This window comes from Nanorana parkeri, unplaced genomic scaffold (genome assembly GCF_000935625.1).
Source record: "Nanorana parkeri isolate BGI_ZX_2015 unplaced genomic scaffold, ASM93562v1 scaffold271, whole genome shotgun sequence".
Classification (NCBI taxonomy): domain Eukaryota; kingdom Metazoa; phylum Chordata; class Amphibia; order Anura; family Dicroglossidae; genus Nanorana; species Nanorana parkeri.
Genome location: NW_017306539.1, coordinates 2,710 through 25,100, shown reverse-complemented (window position 1 = coordinate 25,100; position 22,391 = coordinate 2,710). Strand labels below are relative to the sequence as shown.

The 22,391-nt window shown below is 41.9% G+C and overlaps 1 protein-coding gene across 1 annotated transcript in view; it reads left to right on the top strand.

The window, feature by feature from the left end:
* KCNK12 (potassium two pore domain channel subfamily K member 12) overlaps positions 1-19,435 on the top strand; it is a 78,546-nt gene extending 59,111 nt beyond the window's left edge. The window contains exon 2 of the mRNA XM_018557194.1: positions 18,540-19,435. Within this exon, the coding sequence (XP_018412696.1) occupies positions 18,540-19,435 (896 nt within the window). The remainder of the gene's footprint in view (positions 1-18,539) is intronic.
* Positions 19,436-22,391: the final 2,956 nt, after the last annotated feature.

Here is a 22,391-nt window from a genome sequence, read left to right as displayed (position 1 = left end):
AATTAACACATTTATAAATTTTTTTAGAGCCCCCCCCTCCCCACCCCAACATAGTTGTATTACCCAATGATTTTGCTGTTAGAATCTTTTTCCTCTTCTTTTACCTGGCCAGGCTGTCCAGCAAAAGTGGCACATACAAGGGTTGGGATAAACCAAATAATACAGCGGGGAGGTTTACATTGATCAGCTTTTTATTCATAAGAAGAAAAACACTTTTGCCATAGCTGTTTAAAAAGTGTTAGTTTGAGCTAGGAATTTATTTGTCAGTCTTATACTTAAAAATCCATTTAAAACATGTCCAACTAAGACTGTTCTGTCCACGGGGTGACAGCACTGCTTTGCACTTGTCACTCCGTATCATCTGGCCAGTTATGCAACGGCTGAATGCTGTTTACAAAGCATTGTTGCCACTAGATGAGGAGCACTGAAACTTCTACAGTTTTATCTTTCAAAGTATTTTATTAATTTTCCAAAGTAGAATAAAACAATAAAATAGCACATGATGCACAATCAGTATAGCATAGAATTGCATTTCAGATTCATCCACATTAGCATAGTCAAGTGGTAGGAGGGGATCACTAGAAACCATACACACAATATATAATAGTTCTGTAAAACAGAACATATCTATCCACCTATTCTTGCCAATTTATCCCCCATCAGCAAAAACAAAAATCAAAGCAGTCTGAGAGGAATATCTGGCATAGGGATCCACCTATGTCTGCAGCAAACATTTGTTATGATCTCCTCCATATCTATATAAATGGAAGACTTTCTGTCCTACATCAATGTACTAAACAGCTCACGTGTGCGAGCATAAAGAAAAGAAAAACAGACAAAAAGAGGGAAAGGAAATAGATACTAAAGGAAGCAGAACAGCTTAAGAGTCCGAAAAGAGTAGCTCCATCCCTGACCAAATAGCCCAACATCTACTTAAACATTAAACATAGTTCCCCAGAGAAAAAATGCCAGAAAAATTGTACAATGGAAATTACCCGGTTTCCAGCACCCCTGTATATAACAACCAGATGGTTCAGGTCAATTCAAAGCATTTTTTAGTATCTTGGAGGATGCTGTGAAGTTTCTCATGGACCATAATCCACAACATTTTTTGTTTGACCAAGTGGAATGGAATTGTTGGCATTTTCCAAGCCCTAGCTATGGTTATTTTGGCTGCCAACAAAAAGAAAGTAATTCATTTATCCAAAGCTTTAGACAGTCCTGGAAACGGGCAATTCAGCAACACATATTGGGGATCTCGTGGGACTCTCACCCCAGTAACCCTAAATATTAGAGCATAAAGCCGGTTCCAAAAAGGTCTCAATTTGGGGCATTCCCGCCATATGTGATATATCGTGCCCGAGTGAGCACATCCCCTAAAACAATGAGGAGAAACCTCTGGGTATATTCTCGCTAGTCTGGCAGGAACCATATACCACCTAGATAAAACCTTATAATTAGCTTCTATTAGTGAAATATTAAGTAAACCAGATGACACATGGGAACAACATTGATGCCAGACATCCAGAGGAATAACCGTTTCCAGGTCTTGTTCCCAAGCTAACATATAGGGTAATTTACTTTTAGAGTCTACCAGGAGGGAATAGAGCAGCGAAACTCCCCCCCTCTGGCCCCCCTGCTCCAAGACACACATGTTCGTAGGTTGTTTTAAAGGGAGACATCACGTTAGGTGTTTTCAAAGAACCTAAAAAGTGTAACAATTGTCTATAGTGAAAGTGTTCCGAAGATGGCATGTGCAAAACCTCCCGACAGTAGGTCAAAGTAAGTGGCTTACAACCTTTAAAGAATTGTGCTATGCGGTACAGACCTTTGTCTTGCCACCAATGGAACGCTCCAGGAGATCCCCCTAAACTTCTACAGTTTTATGTGTATTACTTGCATGCTTGTTGAGGCTAATGTATATGACATATATCTGTAGAGGCTTACAGGAAAAAGGAATTGTGTTCTGGACCCATTACCATGCTTGTTAGGACTGTTACGCACTATTCTGTGTTTATAGTGTGGATTGAAAAAAATATTTCTGCACTTTTGCACACTTTTGTTTTATGTCTCATGTATGTCAATGTGTCCTAGTGCATTTTAATGCCATTGATGGAACGTGTTCTGGACCATGACTTATGAAGTTAAAAAAGTTTATTAAAAGTTGACGGAGAGCAACAAGTTTTGAGGATATGGGTCTGTTCATCAGGATTAATAGTGGACATATATGATATTAAATTAATAGTGATGAGAGAAACTGAAAGTTTTCATTTTCCCTGAATTTCATATAAAAACATGAGCTTTGGGTGAAATTTCACCATTTCCGCTAAATGCATTGGACTTAATGAAAAAGGCAAAAATTACCCAGTTTTGTAGGCTTTTAAGGATGCAAATAGCTCTAGTTATGGATGTCCTGGACCATAACAATTACAGCAACAATAGAGAAATACACCCTACCAAACTTGGGAGTTCCAGCATATATTATCCTGTTATAACATCAGCATTGTAATAGGAATAAATACTAGAATTGTTTTTCATAATGCAATCTAAGCTTCCTTGAAAAAATCCCTTTTATGTAGTGATTGCTGCCTTCTGTCTGTCCATCACTTTCAACAACTTCTTGGATTTCCAGTGTGCTTTACATCTCTTTCCATGCTGCTTGATGTGATGCAATCTCCATTTCATAAGACTAGATCTACCATCGTCCATTGCTTCCAGCAAGTACTGATAAAGCAGACTTTGTGAGAGTTGTGATAAAGTCTAAGTGAAATTGTGTCAATGTACATCCTATGGGCATCATTAATAAGTACGTTTACAAACTTCTTGACCATTGTGGTTATTAAGAGTGGGATAGAACTTATGGAAATATAGAAATACATATATTAATTTTTCGTTTTTTGACCATAGATACCTTTTAAGCAAATTTAACACCTCAGTGAGCGAAACTAAAAATGCAAACTTTAAGTTTAGAGTTTTACTGATCCCTCTTCCCTATTTAACTGCAGGAAGCGCACACTGGTGCATGCTCCTAACTGTGAGACCATGTTGTGATCCCTCCTACGTCCCATAATAGCTTATTCCATACCATATGCATAATAATATATATTACCCTATGGATAGTGATGTATAGACCTGGTACTTTTGCATCATATAAATACAACATGGTACAAGCCAGAGTTCTCCTGTAAATGTATCCGCATCACCAAGAAGCATAAATTCCCAAACTAACGTTAGACATTTTGTTCTAGAAATTCTCACAAGATCAGTTATCAACCAAAAGCAAGTGAGTAATGGAAGAGAACAAAACGTTACACTGTCAACGCGTGCTTCTGTTTTTCTTGGATTAGGTAACATATGACATGCCCGCACAACATTGTCTCCTTTCTCTCCAGCTGCACCACTCATCCCTCATATGAGTCACAACTGTAACCTTTCAAATGGATTAGCCACAACATCTCATTAAAGTCACAGTCAGAGCCAATTTGACGTTTTCCTTTATTTCTCCCACCCAAATAATAATAAGTAAAATGAAACAGATACAGAAAATATGTGACTACATAATGCAACACTGGTGTCTGGTTCCCGACAAGGATCCAGTCTGTATGGAGTTTTTATATTCACCCTGTGCTTTTGTATAGTAGGGGCTGCCCTTTTTGATGTGTGACCATGGGGAGGGACTTATATAGTGGCGGAGAAGCCCTAACCTCCAATGGGGTTATGGCATATGTCACGCATGCCTTAGAGGGCGTAAAAGAAAATTTTAGGGATGTACCGAAAATTTGATTTTGAGCCCGAAAATAAAAGATTTGTCATGCCGAAACCGAAATTGACTTCTTTTTCCAATTTTTAAAAAAAAAAAAACATTAAATAATTTTTTATTTAAATTATTTTTACATTATTTTATTTTTATTTATTTTTCTCTTTTTTTACTTTACTGTCCGGGGCTCTGGGGAAATTTCAGGGGTCTGAAGAGACCCCTGATATTTCCCTTTTAAAAGAGTCCTCAATCTATTTTTCTGCAGGCCCTTTAATAAATGAACAGGAAGCCTCTATACTGAGTGCTCCTGTTAATTTATACATTGTGGATATAGTGTGCTTACTATATCCACAATCATGGATGATTAGGGTGTGATGTAGATGACTTCCCATTCATTCATAACTGAGACATAGTAAGCACACTATGTCCAGTTATTTACAAACACTCACCGTTCAGCTGATCGGTGAGTGTTTGTATAACGCTTTCCATCCTGAACTGGCTGTCAGATTAAGGGGGCGGGCAGTGGGGGAGGAGAGCTCTGCCTCCTGAGACAGATCAGAGCACTCTCCTCCAATCACCACTCTCGCACCTGACACCAGAGGTGGAGCCAAGAGGTGTGGGAGGAGTGCTCCACCTCCTGTGAGAGATCAAAGCCGTCACCGCCCCACACTGCTCAGCTTCCCGACACAGGAGGCCAAGCCGGGAGGTGAGGGAGGAAAGCTCAGCCTCCTGTAACAATGACAGCTGCCACCGCCCAGCACTGCTCTCCATCCTGAAAGCCTCTCTCCACCAGCACCCAGCGGGGAGGATAGGAGCTGGGATACACTGTATTTTCGGCCGCCTTTACGCCCGTCATGGCACTTTTGGCAAATGGCCAAAAGTGCCATTTTTGGACGAAATGTTTTGGTGGCCCAAATTTCACTGCATCCCTAGAAAATTTAGTCCACATACATAACTATTGCACAATCTATAAAAAAAATGAGGATGTTGCTTACTTGCAATATGTAAACTAGTGGAGTTCCATGGCCCGTTGGTGAAATAAATACCAGTATAAATATAATTGTATGCTTGTGTGACTGGCTCTCCGCTTTTCTCGAAAGAATGTACAGAGATAAAGTGCACCTTTCTATCCCCCTAAACATAGAGGTTGAGTTATAAACAACTCACGTGTGTTAATGTTTGTCCTGTGCAAATATATGCACAAAAGAACCTTCTTTAGCTATTTACTTTAAAAGTGTAATTCAATTGGAATGTTCTGATTGTAGTATCACATTATGTCCACTAGATAAAGCTGAGGAGTGTAAACAATAAATACTTATTTCCTATGCTCCTTTAGTGCCATCAAGTGGCCATAATATTGAAAATGTAATCATACTTACCGCAACTTTCTTTTCCTGGTTATACTCCATGGCAGCGCTGACAAATGGGTTATCGTCCCCTACCCGTAGCTGACAGGAACAATAAAGGGTTAACATGCAGTACCCTTAGCCTATATAAGCCCCTCCTCTTCCTGAGTTTCTCAGTCTAAGTACTAAGCTAGGTCCTCCAATGGGTGGGGCTCAGAGCTGCCATGGAGTATAACCAGGAAAAGAAAATTGCGGTAAGTATGATTACATTTTCAATATTTCTGGTCATATCCATGGCAGCGCTGACAAATGGGGATTACCCAAGCATAAGTCAGGGTGGGAAATAAAAACCAATCAACCACAGTAATGCATGCTGAAAAAGAATTTAATGATTGACCCCATGGCGAGAAAGCAACACGCTTCTGCCAAAATGGTCATTAACTGTAGCTCTAACATCCAATCGATAATGTCTAATAAAGGTGGATTTGGAAGCCCAAGTAGCAGCTCTGCAAATCTGGTCTGAAGAAACACCTGCCGCTGCTGCCCACGAAGAAGACATAGCACGTGTGGAGTGAGCCCTGATTCCTTCCTGCGGAGAAATCCCTGCTGCTCAATAAGCATTAATGATTGTGGAAACAATCCACCTGCTCAGCGTGGCTTTAGAAGCTGCCAGCCCCTTCCTTGATCCTGCCGGGATAAAAAAACAATCTCTTGGATTTTCTCCATTCTTTACAACGTTCCACGTAGATCTTTAGACATCTGACTAAATCCAGTGACCTATCCCTGCCCAGTGAATTGAGAGCGGGCAGCACAATATGCTGATTCATGTGAAAACTAGAATGCACTTTAGGCAAAAATTCCGGAACTGTCCGTAGAATCACTCTATCTTCGTGGAAGATGAGAAAAGGCTCGTTACAACTGCAGGCTTGAAGCTCCAAAACTCTTCTCCCGGAAGCCAAGGCCACCAGGGAAACTGTCTTGTAGGATAACAATTGCGGAGAGACTTCCTCCAATGGCTCAAAAGGGGGCCCTGAAAGTTTATCCAACACCAGAGGAAGATCCCAAGATGGGTAGAGGGTCTTCATGGTAGGATTAACCTTACCTACTGCTTTCAAAAATCTTGCAATGTCCTGGTTTTGGGACCATCCAACCCCGGTAATGGCTAAAATAGCCAAAAATTGCACCTTCAGGGAGCTGAGACTCAAGTTCTTCTCCACACCCCTCTGGAGAAACTCCAGGATAGCCCTCGGTGAAGGTTGGGAAGGATCAATACTGCACTCTCTGACCCATGCAGAAAACACATTCCATACCCGGTAGTAGGAAGCAGAAGTGGACGTCTTCCTGGACCGTAACATTGTATCCACAACTGTTCGAGAAAACCCCGACTTACTCAGCCTCTCCCTCTCAACAGCCATGCCATCAGTTGGAGGCTCTGAGGATTCGGGTGCCGTATCGGCCCCTGAGAAAGAAGATCTCCCGACACTGGGAGCTTCCAGGGATCCTGGACACTCAGGGACATCAGAAGAGGGAACCATGGCCATCTGGGCCAATAAGGAACGATGGCAATGACCGTCACCCTCTCTTGCTCCACTCTCTGGAGCACTGACATGATCATCGAGAACGGGGGAAAAACATACGCTAGAGTGCTATCCCATGGATGCGATAGGACGTCCTGGACCTCCGCTCTCGTGTCGAACCTTCTCGATAAGAACCTGTTGACCTGACAATTTTTGTAAGAGGCCATTAGGTCCACTTGTGGCCTGCCATACTTCCGAGTTAGACAGTCGAAGATCTGTTTCCAAAGAGACCACTCGGTAGGGTCCACGTGATTCCTGCTGAGATAGTCCGCCACTAGATTCTGGGATCCTGGTAAGTACACTGCCTTCATTCCTTCCAGATTCAGGACTGCCCAAGTCATCATCTGTGACAGAAAATTGCTTTTCTCCAAATTCCGGACCCATCCGAATCGTCACAGGGTATCCATGCTGAACTCCCTGCTGAAGATCGCTTCTTCTTCTGATATTGCCAGGATCAACACGTCGTCCAGGTAATGGAAAATGTTGATGCCCCGCTTTCGGATCTCCGCTATGACAGCAATGAGAACCTTCGAGAAGGTTCTGGGGGCAGTGCTGAGGCCGCATGGCATTGCCCTGAACTGATAATGTCTGTGGTCGACAAAGAACCTCAGGAATTGCTGATGATCCGGGGCCACCGGAATGTGGAAGTATGCGTCCTTCAGGTCGATGGACACCATTCACATATTTGGACGGACGCACTTGATAATAGTCCGAAGAGATTCCATCTTGAATTTCCTCAGCTTCATGAAGCGGTTGAGCTGGTGAAGATCCAGGACTGGTCTCCAACCGCCCCTTGATTTGGGCATCAGGAATAAATGGGCATAGAAGCCCCTGGAACAGAGATAATAGCCCTCTGGGCTAACAGGACTTGCACATAGTCCAACAAAACATGTCTTCTTGCCAGTTCTACCGGCAACTTTGTCTTGACAAACCTCCCTCTCGGGGGTAGAGAGCGGAACTCTAGCCTGTAGCCTTCGCTGACGATGTTCAGTACCCAGGCATCCGCAATATAACTTGCCCAGAGATCTGAGAACAGTAGCAGTCTTGCCCCTACTCTCATGTCCCTGGGATCGACACCTTCATAAGGTGTTCTCGGACTTGGTGGAACCCGAGTTTCTGCCTCTCCCAGCTCTGAAGATGACGGATCCCCCTCTCCATGCCCGAGATCGAGAGGACTCCCTTCCGGGTTTGTAGGACCTTGTGTTCCGAAAGGACAAGTTGGTCTGACGGGGCCATCTGTCCCTGTAACTCCGCTTACTGCCCCTCTCCTGGGGAAGCATGGCCTTTTTACTCTCAATCGATTTCTTGATGTAAGAGTCTAACTCCTGGCCAAACAGCATATCCCCTTGGAAAGATAGGGAGCATAAACTATTTTTAGATGATGAATAAGCACCCCATGACCTGAGCCAAAGCGCCCTGCGTGCTACTACTGAAGCCACCATTCCTCTGGCTAATGACTGAATGAGGTCATCAGAAGCCTCTGTAGAGAATTCCGCTGCCAGCTTCATGTCCTGCATCTTATCCAGAAGCCTGTGCCTGCTTACTCCCCTCTTAATGTCCTCTTCCAGATCCTCCATCCACAACTTGGATGTGCGGGATACTGAAGACAAGGCCACCGCCGGGTGCAAGCCCATACCTACGGAAGCATAGGCTTTCACCAAACTGTGTTCGATTTTCCGATCCATAGAATCCTTGAGGGATCCTGCGTTCTCGACAGGCAAAGCGGTGTGCTTCTTCCAATCTTACCACCGCCGCATCGACCTTAGGGGCTGAATCCCAAGTACCCGAATCCTTACTGCTGATGGGATAGAGCAGTGAAAATCTGCCTTTTGATCCCATCCTCTTTTCTGACTTGTCCCATTCTTCCTGAATGAGTTTCTTAGTGATCTTGCTCACCGGAAAGCATGGTCTATGTCATCTTTGACCTGCAAAGTGCTTGCTGGAGGGGGACAAGACCTCCTCCTGCTCCCTCATGTCTAATGTTTTGCGCACCGAAGCGATCAATGCATTCACTTTCTTAAGTTCCAGTGAAAGAGCGGCCGGCGAATCTTCCCGGTCCGAAGAGGAATATTCACCCTCTGACACAGATCTGGCCTCCACTGAGTCCATTGAAGAATCCCGTCGAGAACTCACTGTTCTTTGCCTCTTACGGGAACTGCCAGCCTTTTGCCACTGCTTGCTGTATTAGATCCAAGATGTCAGTGGATGTTTTTGAGGCGCCTGCCGCCTCCTTAATGCAGTCCTCACAAAGTTTCTTTCCTGCCATGGCTTTGGCATCACAAGCCTGACATCTTGTTGACTTTGCCTTTCTCTTCCCCAAGGAAGCAGAGGACTCCATCTCCACAGGGCTGAATGTGGACAAAAAACTTCCATCAGAAAAAACGCACTTTTTTTTTTTTCCAATACATATCTCCTAGTCTCAACTCAGCTCCACTGATCTGGATCCACATGGTGAGAGGTCCTTCCCAACATTCTGGCACCAGTTTGAGGGAACAGCACAGAGGAGTAGAGCAGGCTAAATAAAGAAAAAAATTGGAATTGGAATTTGGCGCCAGCTCCCGGCCTCGAGTGACATCACCAAACGCGCGATGGCCACCTGAAGCCGCGAGTGCCCACACAGCGTTGCCCTTACACCGCCGCTGCCGCTACCACGGGACTGGACGAGAGCCCGCAGACTGCAGGTACGAACCGCCGCTCAAAGCGGCCAACCCAATGCTCCTGTCAGGGGGGGGAATAAGACCCAGCTAGTCACCCCTAGTAGCCCTGGCTTCCATGCGCCCCACAGTCTGCTGCCTGCAGAGGGACACCCTTGCTCGGGGCCTAGCCCTGAGGCCTTCTCAGGGGAGAGAGGCTGAACTCCCCTGGGGCTACAGAGGATCAGTTCCCTAACAAAAGAAATCCGTAAATAGATAGCACCCTGTCCTAGGGGGACGGGAACAAAAAAGACTGGGAAACTCGGGAAGAGGAGGGGCTTATATAGGCTAAGGGTACTGCATGTTAACCCTTTATTGTTCCTGTCAGCTACGGGTAGGGGACGATAACCCATTTGTCAGCGCTGCCATGGATATGACCAGGAATGTCATTTTACAATCAGAATGTTTGCATTTAATTACACTTGCAAAGGGAAAAAAACTAAAGTGCGTTCATTTTTGCATATATTTGCACAGGATTAATGTTCACAGATATTTTCAGGGTCCCTGACGCTGAAACACTAAGCACACTAAGGATCTTAGTCCAAGATGCCTTTATTGACATTTAAACATTATGGTCAATATGATAAAGGGGCCCTTGGTCCCAAAATGTTACTGTTTGTTCGAACAAAATCTTCAGATGTCAAGTAAAAGCATTTTGGACAAAGATCCTCGGTGTGCTGGTGACATACTCTATGTCCCTCTCCAACTACTCTCCCTGACCACTGACAGAGACCACTGACATATGACTGTCATTGGAAATGGTAGAGGAGTCTTTGAAATGCGGACTCTGATTGGTAGCATGGCTTCACCTTAACCATGAGTGACAACATGGCGCCACTCAACAATGGAATAATATGTTCTTTGGACAGACTGAAGCAACACTTTTGCTTACTGAGATACTTATAAGCTGAAATAGACTGAGAGGGGGTCAGATTTTTTTGATTATTTTTGCCTGGACTCAAATTGAGGGAAAATTCAGAATTTTCAGTTATCCCCGAAGGGAAGAGAAAATCTTGCAATGGGGAGATTGGTTCCAGTGGCAACTTATAAGGGATTTACCTCAATTTGGACAGATTTCCACCCAATTCCTGTTGTATCTACAGAAAAGGAAGTGAAAGTAAATCTTTTTTTAATGGAAAACTGAAGGCAAAAGAAACCTGAGAGGAGTTTTAAGCATTCACTATCCTATCAAAAGAGTTTAGATGTACTTTAAAACAGACCTTGCAGTAAAATGATAAAAATGTCTGCTTATAATGTTGCTACCCCTCATAAAGATCACAGGCTGATAATATTTCCAAAATGTATGTAAAAGTGGAAAGGACAGGGCTAGGTTTTTCTGTTCAGGGCACCGTTTAGTTATAAACGGGTCAGAGACTTACACTTAGTGCTCAGCACTCACTTCCTCATATGGCACAATCACCGGGAACCCCAACTCCAGATATTACCCTCTTACCTGTCCTCAAGTCGCTCTCTGACACAGCAACCCTTCATCCCAAGTCACCCGCCAGCTTCATAGAAGTGAAAGAACCAACACTCCAAGACAGTCTGCGGTGGACAAAGAGTAACAGCATACTAGGCAATCTCAAATCCCAGAAGTGAGTCCACTTCCCTTTCTGATACATGCCCCGTGCTACTGACCAGCACACCGTGTTCAGTTTTATTCAGCCCCATTAAAGGACCATCCAGTCGGGATTGGGTTTTGTAATAAAAATAAAATCTTTACTGAGGAATAAAGCGAATTAAACATCTAGAGAGTAACGTGACAATAGTTACATTCCAGTAACATTTATTCATGGCAGAACCTTCAGCTATCATAACTGTTCCAATTGCTTTGGTGCTTAAATGATACTGTCTCTTTCAGTTAGAGTACCCCAAAAAAGCCCTCTATCCCTAGGGGGGCATGACATATCTTTCAGCAGGAACATGAGAGGCCACCGTGTTTTCCTAAAACGGTGGAAACCCAGCACTGACTACTCACATTGACTCTCCACCTCTCTCCAAAAATGACAAGTCATGCTTCTTGAGCTGACTACTTGGTCTGCCTACTTCCATCGTCCCTTTCCATTGACTCTATATTTCCCAGCCACTAGTTAGCCAGACTGACAAGACCACAATGATGGGGCAGTCCTAAAACCTAAAAGGGCCCTACATGTACCTGTAAAGAAAAAAGTTCCATTTTAAATTTATCACCTTACACCTGTCTTCCATATCACTGGTAGAGAGTGACATTTCTATCCTTCTGGGAAAATTCCAGAGCAACAATGCTCATGCGTTAAACTGTCATATCTTCTCGTGAGATCATTGGAGGTACTCATCATTCCTTAGGTACATTCCCAGAAGAATAGCGATGCCACTCTTAGCAATGCAAAAGACAGGGATAAAGTAAGCATGAAATATAACTTTTTTTCTTTACAAGTACAATTAGGAAATATTATCAACCTCTTTTTACAGGGGAGGGGTCCTGGGCATATATGCACACGTTGCATTGGATTACAAGGTCTGCTTTAAGCCCAGTGGAGTATGTACTATGTACATGTAAATGTACTAAAGGTCCAGCTGTTCTAAACAAGACAATGTTGGTCAACAAAGGGTGTGCTCTTTTCATGTTACTACACAGAGAAACACCAAGCAAATAAAGGTTCCCTTTAACGTGTCTATAACTCAAACAACCAGCATGGATCATTTATGCAGCACCTATAAAGAATGCCACATTAACCCCCATTAGCATTATGCTGGCAGATTTAGAAAAGGCAATTCCACTTCAAAAGCTGGTCAACCTTCTGATGCTTCTCATGTAGATTAAGCTGTTTAAACTCGCTAGAGGACAATTTAGGCCATGTGAAAAAAAAAACCTGAGAATTTATGGAACTCGGGAAATTAGGTGGCTATGGACAAGGATTGGAAAAACATAATGTATTGCACATTTCAGTGAGTTATTAAGCCTACATTGTTTCTGCAAGAGCCTGTGGGCTTTAAGCCTTATTAGTGTTCTATATAAAGCTGGCATATCGCCTCGCTTTGGCATTTTCTGTCTTAAGAGAGAAAAAAAAATATAAGCAATTTAAATATACTGGAGGTGAAAATTACAGCATGCACAACCAAGGCTGTGTCTCAGAGGAATGAATGGAAGACAGGCTACATAAGACATGTATACTGGCTGCCTTGATAATTGCAGTTTATACTCCCTGAGCCTGAACATTTCTTGCATGAAGAGGATGATGTCATGTATGTCTGACACTGAGTATGATGCGGAGTGCAGTACCCATGAATAACTGTGACTGTGTTAAAGGGAAACTGCCATCTATTTTTGTCGTTATCAAAGGGTGACTCAAGCCAATCTGCTGAAGGTGCAATGCAACAACTGTTTTTCACACCAAAAGATTTATAAAGGAAAGATTTTTTTGTGATTTTTCTGGCGCTTGTGTGGTAATATGTCTGGGTAAAACGACAGTAAATGCACAACTCAACAGTCTCTATGCTACTACCTTATAGTCTTGCTGTCCTTTGGACTCTGAGGCCTTGTTTAGATAGGCGACTAAGGGGAGATAAAATCAAGAGGTAGATCTGCAGTTTTTCCACTACCCATGCGACTGCTGCAATGTTATTATTGTGGCCGGACAGGGCTGTATACTTTGCCGCTGCAAAAATTATACAGCATGTCGCATTTGACAGGTGGTGCCATCTGCCAATCAGGTGATGGCTGCCATAGAGGTGAATGGGACTGCATTTGGCACATGATTGTGGTGCATCAGTTCCATGAAATATCCCCCTTAGGATCCTACAAAAACTGCATTCAGTAGGTGGTAGTATCACCTACTGAATGCCAGGCATCCACTGTTCCACCACCCTGTGGAAAGCGGTCCAGCTAGGACCGCTTTTCACATGGTGGTGGAGCCTGCCTTACATCTAAATTAGGCCTTATAGTAAAACTGAAGCAAAAAAGTTTTTTTTTTAGTTTTGGATAGAGTGAGGGAGGTTTATAACCCCTGTTAGCTTTTTTTTGCCATCTGTGTCCCATTGTGAGATATCCCCTTATTTCCACTCTGATAGCAACACCAGGAGGAGAGAGCAAATCCCTCCAAAGAAAGAGACATCCCTGGTGGTCAGCAGGGTCACCAGAACTAGTGTCCTCATTGGAAGATTTCCCATCTGTTATTGTTCTGATGACAACCCAAGAAAACGAGGCATTGCAAACTGAGCATATGGTAAGAAGAAATGGGAGTTATTGTTAGTGAAAACCACATGAAGTCAATCAGCAGAACCAGAGGTATGGGCAGTTTAAGTTACGTGTAAATCTTGACATGACTGAAAAAGCTAAACTCGACTCAACTCCTTCCACCTTTCACCTTCAAAGCCTTCCTGCTACCCCTGTATTATAAAATGTGACCTCGTTGACCAATAGGTGAATCAAGGTGTAGGGATATAGTGTTCCAAGCTCAACTATTGCAGGATAAATCGAGTTTTGCTGGTAAATCTAGCTGCCTGTATGTCTGTGTCTTGTGATCATTGTGTCATGTGGTTTCAAAAATAAAAATAAAACCACATGAATGTTTTTTTTCCAGAAACTGTGTGAATGGTCCAGGTTTGTTACTCTCCCTAACATCTTCCAAGGACAAATGGCGGCCACTCTGAATGGGCAAATACCCAATATATCCGAGTAGTGATTCAACTCTCTCCAGCTGCCCTATTTCCCCATCTTTATGGTGGGCTGCCTCCTTGTCCAGTAGGAAAAAGAAGGGGAACTTTGTCCCATTCAGAACCACCAGCATCCAGCCATAGCAGATGTGAAAGAGCGCTGCTGTGGGTATGTAGTAGGTTCCTGCACTTTATAAGTGCTAGCAGCTCTTTTGTCTTTTTTTTTAAGTGATAGAGTCTCTTAAATGAACATCGCCCTGGTAACTCATCTAAGCACTTTTAACTTCCACCCAACAACTTGCACTGCAGACCTGGTTCAGCTTTTATTTGGGAAGTCTGCTTACTGTAAAGACACATTTCAGGCATTTACACAAGGTGAATTGAAAACTGATTTATGATATTTCAAGGCAAGAGGAATGCAACTAAAGGGTGCTTTTAAATATGTGCATGGAGTTTTTCTTTAATTTTGCATTCATTTTTACTTTTTTTTAAACTTAATTTTACATTGTATTCTTAAAGAGTCAGCAAGCCCACAAGTGATATTACAACTTTTGGTAGATTCTGAGGGGATGAATCACAGAGAGACCTCTGCACACTCTGAGTTTTCAGGTCTGCACACTAGCTGTAGTGCTGTGTGCCAATTTACTAGCACACACAGGGGTGACTCCAAAGCATCCTGCAAGGGAAAGGAGCCACCCTTTCCCCAGCAGCTATCTGGTGGGCATCAAGTTCTCCGACCACAATAAAAAATTGATTCAGACAAACTGAAATACTTATCACTATTAGAAAGGGACAGTGTATTACCTGGCCTGAAATGAAAAAGTACAAGAAGGGAATTTATCAAAACTGTGGCAGACAAAATCGGGAGCAGCTGTGCATGGCAACCAATCAGCTTCTCTCTTACATTTTCAAATCTTAAATCAACACACTGAAGAGAGAAGCTTATTGGTTGCCCTAGGCAACTGCTCCAGATTTTGTCTGCTCCAGTTTTGATATATTCACCTCCAAGTGCTTCTGACCAGTCATGGCTGGTAAATTTATTGATGGATGTTTTTAGGTTATCTTCCTATACACACTGAACCCTGTGGATTACTTAGTTCTATAGGCATATAACAACAAGAAGAATGCTAGTTTAGATTTTCAGGTCAACCACAACATTTAATGACAGTATCTGCCATTTCCTTGATCTTTTTTTTTTTTTTTAAATACACTGTCAGGTTTTTGTCATCCATTTCTACTGGAAATGTGTCAATCTGCCATAATATGGCCATCCTTATAGAGAAAAAATAAATAAAAGGTTTGACACCAGTGAAGTCTATTTGCATTTAAATTAGATAAAGTGAGAGGGGAGGGAGAAGAAAGACAGGAGAGAGAATGGAAAGAAGGAGGAAGGACAGAGGAGAAGGAGTAAGGCTAGACATACAAATGTAGATCTCTATCAGTGGGCCTCCAGGTGGGTGAGGGTAGGGAAGAACATAAAAAAAACAAAGAGCATACAAGCAGGGAATGGAGAATTAGGAAATAATAAGAAGAGGAAAATTATTACCACAGAATGAGGAGAAAGTAAGGAGAGACAAGAAAGGCGGAGTAAAAATATGGAAAGAGAGGGTTTAAAGAGCTAAAAGATTTCTATAAGCAGCAGCAATGCTGAGCTTAGCACAAAGCATATAGAGCTTAGAAAGTCACGTAAAATGCCATCTACATAACCCCTAAAGGGAGAGAAATAAGAAGAAAGTTATAAGACTAAGAATGAATGGACCAAGGTAGGGAGGATTAAGAAAAGAAGAGAGAAGCCGACACATTAGTACTAGAGAAAAGAAAATGAGAGCATAATAACCAATCAGCATTCTTGTTTAGTCTTACATAAAATGAGATTTCACTTAGGCTCTTAATTTATTTTCTACGATTTTAATGAATGAGGCCCAGATATGGAGAGTAAAAAAAAAAGAGAGGAGAGAGGAGCATCAGGCAAACAGGAGATGAATGAAGGAAGGCAAAGGACGAAAGGACGCAAAGACAGAGGGAAGAGTATGAAGACAATGCTCTATTCGGAAAAGAACAACACTTCATGAATTACTGCCATTTCAGATTGTGCCAAGTGTCAGTTGAAAAATCACATGAGACCTTAAATAAAGGCTGCGGGGACGATATTTAACATCATTGAAGGGTTTCTATGAACTTTTGTTCTGATTAAATTATGAATCATTTTGGTCTATGTCATTTCTAAACTCGATAACACTAATTTGCCTGTCATAATCCCAATATGCTGTTTTTATGTGTCAGAGAGAGAAATCTCAAGTAACTTTCAGCAAAGTCTTTTGTGACACAAAAAAACAGTTTGGTGAAATAACAAAACATCACCAATGTGGTAATTTACAGTTTATAATTAGCATTTGATCCTGAAGGTGACTGCATGGGAGATAATTGTTCTTGAAGTACTCTTGAGGCAGTAAAAGGCTGTCATTGAGCAAACAGAATACTGCAAATGCTTTATTAGGTTGCTTGGGACCATACAATATCAACACATTCCTGTTATAACCTCAGCATTGTAATAGGAATGCATACTAGAGTTGTTTTTCATAATGCAATCAAAGCTTACTTGAAAAAAAATCTTTTTTATGTTGTGAGTGCTGCCTTCCATCTGCCCATCACTTTCACCAACTTCCTGGATTCCAAGAATGCTTTGCATCTCTTTTCCTGCTGATTGATGTGATGCAATCTCCAACTACATATCCCATCATGCATTGCTGCCAGCAAGCAATGATAAAGTTACATTGTTCACATGTTGAGTTATAGTTCAGAAGGCAGGCTGTGAGTTATGGTTATTGTGCGTAGGAATAGAATTGCCAGTTACAAAAATAGTAACAAAACTATAGATGCCCCGAAATAAAATCTTTAGACCAAAACCAACATTAAAAAAAATGTCACCATCTGACATATCTGGGATGCATAGGTCCCTGCTGCATGCTGTGATTTCACCTGCCGGCATCTACATTACTATTAAAAGTTTAGTTTGGGCAAAAAATATAAAATGTCAGTCCCCAGCAGTCCAGCTGCAACAGTCCAGCTGCAACACTCACCCTAAAGGTGCCCATATACCTTACGACCATCACAAGACTTTTGTCTTGCCATGGTCATAAGCTTATTAAAAAGCTCGTACGATCTGCCCATCTTGGACGGGCAGATCGTACTTGCGATTATCGAAAGCCCGCCCTGCTGAGGGGGCAGCTTCCGATGACCGCAGTGAGGGGCGGGCTTCCGATGACTGCAAACAGGCAGCGTGCGCACACCGGCCCGTTTAGCAGTTTCTCAGCGGGTTTTCAAGCCTGCTTGTTCGACAGAAGACGTGCGACCGCACAGTAGAAACGGTCGCACGCCTTCCATACACTGTACGATTATCGTACGATCGCGGGATTTCCAGCGATTCTCGTACGATAATCGTATAGTGTATGGGCACCTTAAATCTGGTGATGTTCCTTGCAGACCCACCCACTCACCAATTCAGCTCAGCTCAGCTCTTCTTCCCAGTGGGATGATATTCAATGTAATGCGACCTAATTTCTATGAGCCCAGGATATCAAGGGGCTGCCCGCTTTCTGGACTTGGAGGAAAATGCTGCAGAGGGAAGTACAATGCAAATAATTCCACGCTGGATGATATCCAGTGGGATTCAACTCATTTCCTGTAAGCCCAGGGCCTTAGGGCCTATCCCCGGACTCACAGGATGTTGTAGACAGTGGCACCATAATGACTTGCAGGTTAGGCAATATCTAGCATTATTCATCTCAATTCCTCTGAGCTCATGCTGCAAAGAGTTGCTCCACATCCTTATGTGGTGCCACTCTCTGCAGAATTCGAGTTACGTCCGCTGCTTGATGAAGAAGAGCATGAAGGGGACCTGTGATGTCACATGACACCTGGAATAAAGGTATGTACAAAAATTTATTTTTAAAAAATAAGGGTGCCCCAATGAAGAGGGGAAGGGTGGCAAACTAATAGGAGGATCCTGAGTCTGAAGTTATGCTTTATTTACTGGTAATCCAACATTTTATGAATTGCTATAGTTCCCTGAACAACTGCTTAAATCTCAAACAAGGTTCTCTAGAGAGAATGAGAGTGAGAGAGACACTCCTTGCAGAAAGATTTTAAGAAAAAATATGGGAATAACTCAATCTTTAAATTTGGTGAATCTATTTTTAGTGGCATACGGTCAAATAGAGATATATGCATTGAAGGGAAGGTAGTCTGCGGAGGGAAGGTAGTCTGCAGAGAGAGTTTAAACTAAATAATAACACTGATTATATTGAAATAATTAGCTGTAAGATTTAATTAGTAAAACTTCAACCTACATTTGTTCCTACGCAGCTATTGATCACCCTTTATAATATAAAATCAAAGAACTGCTAAATGGATGCTGTTGAGATCAATGGTACAATTTGATAGATGAGGACTTAAAAATTCCATAATTTATACGCATTTTAAAATGCTCTTTTTATTGATTTCCAGTAAGTATTTCCAATCTTCTTTGCAGGTTTCGGAATGACCACACCAGCCACTGTCACTGGAAAAGTGTTCCTCATCTTCTACGGCCTTTTTGGATGTGCTGCAACAATATTGTTCTTTAACCTCTTCTTGGAAAGGATGATCTCTCTTTTGGCTTTCGTGATGAAAGCTTGCCATGAAAGGCAGTTACGACGAAACGGGCTTCTACCTCCAACTGTCCGTCGAGGGTCATCTATATCTGAAGTGGACAGCCTAGTTGGCTGGAAGCCATCTGTATACCACGTCATGCTAATTCTGGGAATTTTTGCTATCACCCTCTCTTGCTGTGCATCAGCCATGTACACCCCAGTAGAGGGCTGGAACTACATAGACTCTTTGTATTACTGTTTTGTCACTTTTAGCACCATTGGATTTGGAGATCTAGTAAGCAGCCAAAATGCAGTGTACAAATATCAGGGATTATACAGGTTTGGAAATTTCATGTGTATACTTTTGGGAGTTTGTTGCATTTACTCACTTTTTAACGTCATATCGATTGTAATCAAGCAAGTTTTAAACTGGATTCTAAAAAAATGTAGGTGCCGATGCTGTAATAAGTGCCATAAATCCAATACCCGACTTGGGCGCCGCAATGCCATCACTCCTGGAGCTCGCTTCCGCAGGAACCAATTGTCAATGGAGACCGACGGCAACTATGACAGTGATACGGAAGGCAGGAGGCTGTCAGGGGAGATGATCTCAATGAGGGACCTTACGGCGTCCAATAAGGTTTCTCTTGCCATACTGCAGAAGCAGTTATCTGAAACAGCCAATGGCTACCCTAGAACTGTGTGCATCAATACACGACAAAATGGCTTCTCAGGAGGGGTTGGAGCTTTAGCCATCATGAACAATAGGTTGGCAGAAACAAGTGATTCTAGGTAGAGTCTTTTCAAATTCCTATATTTTCAGTATAATATTTTCAATAAAAAGTTGTCAAACTCATAGTAAATTTCCTGAATGTGAACATCTACCAAGCCACCCATTCAATTCTCATTGCAGCTACTGATCCCATTTTCATCAGCATGTAATCACATCTCATGTGTATAAAGAAACAAGCACTATATCATTCTCAGGAAAATATAAAGGACATTGTTCATTATGGAGTTTGAAGGAAGAACTGTTTGTGTTGCCCAAGGCAAGCAATTAAATGATTGCTGATAAAAAAAACAACAGATGTAAAATGACAGGTGGGGGTCTGATTAGAAGGAAACACACAGCACTTTTGCTTAGTTCAGCATTTCATGCAATTGCGATACAATATTTAAACATAAGTATAAATTGTCTGAAAGGAAATCTGTCATACTTCTATCAACCAAATGCCCTCTGTCAGGTTAAAAAATGCAATGAAGCCTCTGAATGGCTGCTATAGGCAATACAGACAGTTCTACTTTGAGATACTTTGATAAAGGGCACTGAATGTATTTACATAGCTTATCTAAACTAAATTTATAGGTTGAACAGAATGAGCTAAAGGTATCCTGCTGTATATACTTTAGCTGATTAGGTAATGACACAGTCATTTAAAGCCTATCTCAAAAATAAAAAAAGATACCAAAAAACCCACCCCCTGCAGTAGGGCTACGCCCACACTGCAAGAGTTGACTATTTGTTCTTGTCTACGGGGATTCTTTAAAGCAGATTTACTTACCTGACCCCTGCTCCCCTGGCAGTCGGTGCTCCCCTCTACTACAACTGAGGGATTTCCCTTGGCATCCTCATGTCTAATGAAGGGCTATGGACCCGCCATGATGACGTCAGTGGGCCTCTGACCCCACGGGCATAGGGGGGAAGAGGCTAAGGGTGCCAGTCTAGGAGCCAGCTGAAGCGGGATAAAGTTAGTAAAACTGCTTTACAGAGTTTCACTAGAGAAAAAACAAGCAGTGCCGAAAACACCCCACTGCAGGGGGAAATATATTTTTTCTCATTCGGAGATAGAATTTAAAGATATATTTTATTGCAAAGCTGACCTCATTTGTCTTAAAAAAATAAGTGCAGTTTACCTTACCGTAGATGCCTTAAATACAGCCACATTTTTAAAGCAAATCTGAAAATATAACATTTGGCCTTGCTACAGCTATACCCTAAGAGCTCTACTGGGATCCCCATTGCAGCTGCTATTTCAGTTTTTGCTGGCTGATTACTGATAATACTGTGTGCAGACATGTCAAACACAGCGCTGTGTATACAAAACAAATATAACAATAAAGGCAACCATGGCATCCTTTTAGATGTGCATGCATGCCCCTATTGAAAATCTCCGCAGGATTTATTTTTGATATGCATTCTCCAGCTGCCAGATACTACTGTTTCCTGGGAAGTTCCATAAAAAATGATTATTTTAGGACTGAAAGCTGCTGAACATGGTTTTGCCAGTTATGATAAGCAAAAAAACAGCAGTTACTTATTCTTCAAGTAGGATCAGGTCTGTTGGCCTTCATCTCACAGTTGGATTCAATTGTTTTTCTCTAACTGTCATTTTCTTTTGAAATCTGATTAAACACATAATAGTTTTTTTTACATAAGGTAATAATAAACTCCACTTTATATGATTTACAGGAATTTTAGCAAAAATGCAGCAAGCGATGATATTAGGTCCCTCCAACATTCTCAGACACATGGCCAAATGAGAGAGGCTGCTTGTTATAATCACACAATCAGATCAGTTGTAAAAAGAACTTGAATATTATTTTGTAAAGCGCTGTGCAAACCGTTGGTGCTATATACCGTAAATCCGGTATAATAATAATAATAATAATAATATCAGAATCCCCCCAAGATGTGCAGCCCTTCAACAAGTACTTCACCAAAATGAAGGTTCAGTGTAGTAAAAAAAAGTAGAAAAGCTTTGAGCCAATCACACAAGCAGAAATCTAGATCTCTAGGTGGTGGTAAAGTGGGTACATAGAGCCCCATTGCCCCCCATTGTTTGAATTTTTGCCATTGCAGAAAATTAGTCTGGCTGCAGATTTTAAAAACTTATTTTTTCATTAGTATAGAATTACAAAATGGCTTGTGTATCTATTATAAGTTGTGGCTTTATAGGATGGTAAATAAGGTCAGCTGTTTTGAATCAATTGATTTTTTAAACAGAACGTATTTTTGTGATTGTTTATTCAGAATACACCTGAAAATAGGTGTACACAATATACACAGTCTTGCATACTGTGCTGTATTTTCTTTCTAGTGGCCATCTTTATGTAAAAAAAATATAATATTCATCATTGCTGAATATTTGGTGTGGGGAAATCAAGTACAGACCGACAACCAAAAAAAGTATATTGGTATCCCTTACCTCTGATGTCCTCAGGTTATATGTTGCAAGCACGTATACCTTATAAAGTAAATGAAGCTTATTATAAGTGCTGTCCATCTAGATTGAAATAGCTAATATCGTTCACTATAATGTGAAAGGTTTGTGGACATCTGACCATCACAACCATATGCGCTTGTTGGACATCCCATTACAAACTCCTGGGCATTAATATGGAGTGGGCCACTCTTCTAGGAAAGCTTTACACAAGATTTTGGAGTGTGTCTGTCGGAAGTTGGGCCCATTCAGCCAAATGAGATTTGTGAGGTGAGGTACTCATGTTGGATATGAAGACCTGGTTCGCAGTCAGCATTCCAATACATCTTGAAGGTGTTCATTACCACTAAAGTCATAGCTTTGTGCAGGTCACTCCAGTTCCTCTACACCAAACTCATCAAATCATCTCTATGGAGCACAGGGTTACAGTCATACTGAAAGAGAAAAGGGCTTTCCCTAAACTGTTTCCACAAGGATAGAAGTGCAAAATTGCCTAAAATGTCTTTGTACTTTATGCTGTAGCACCCTTCA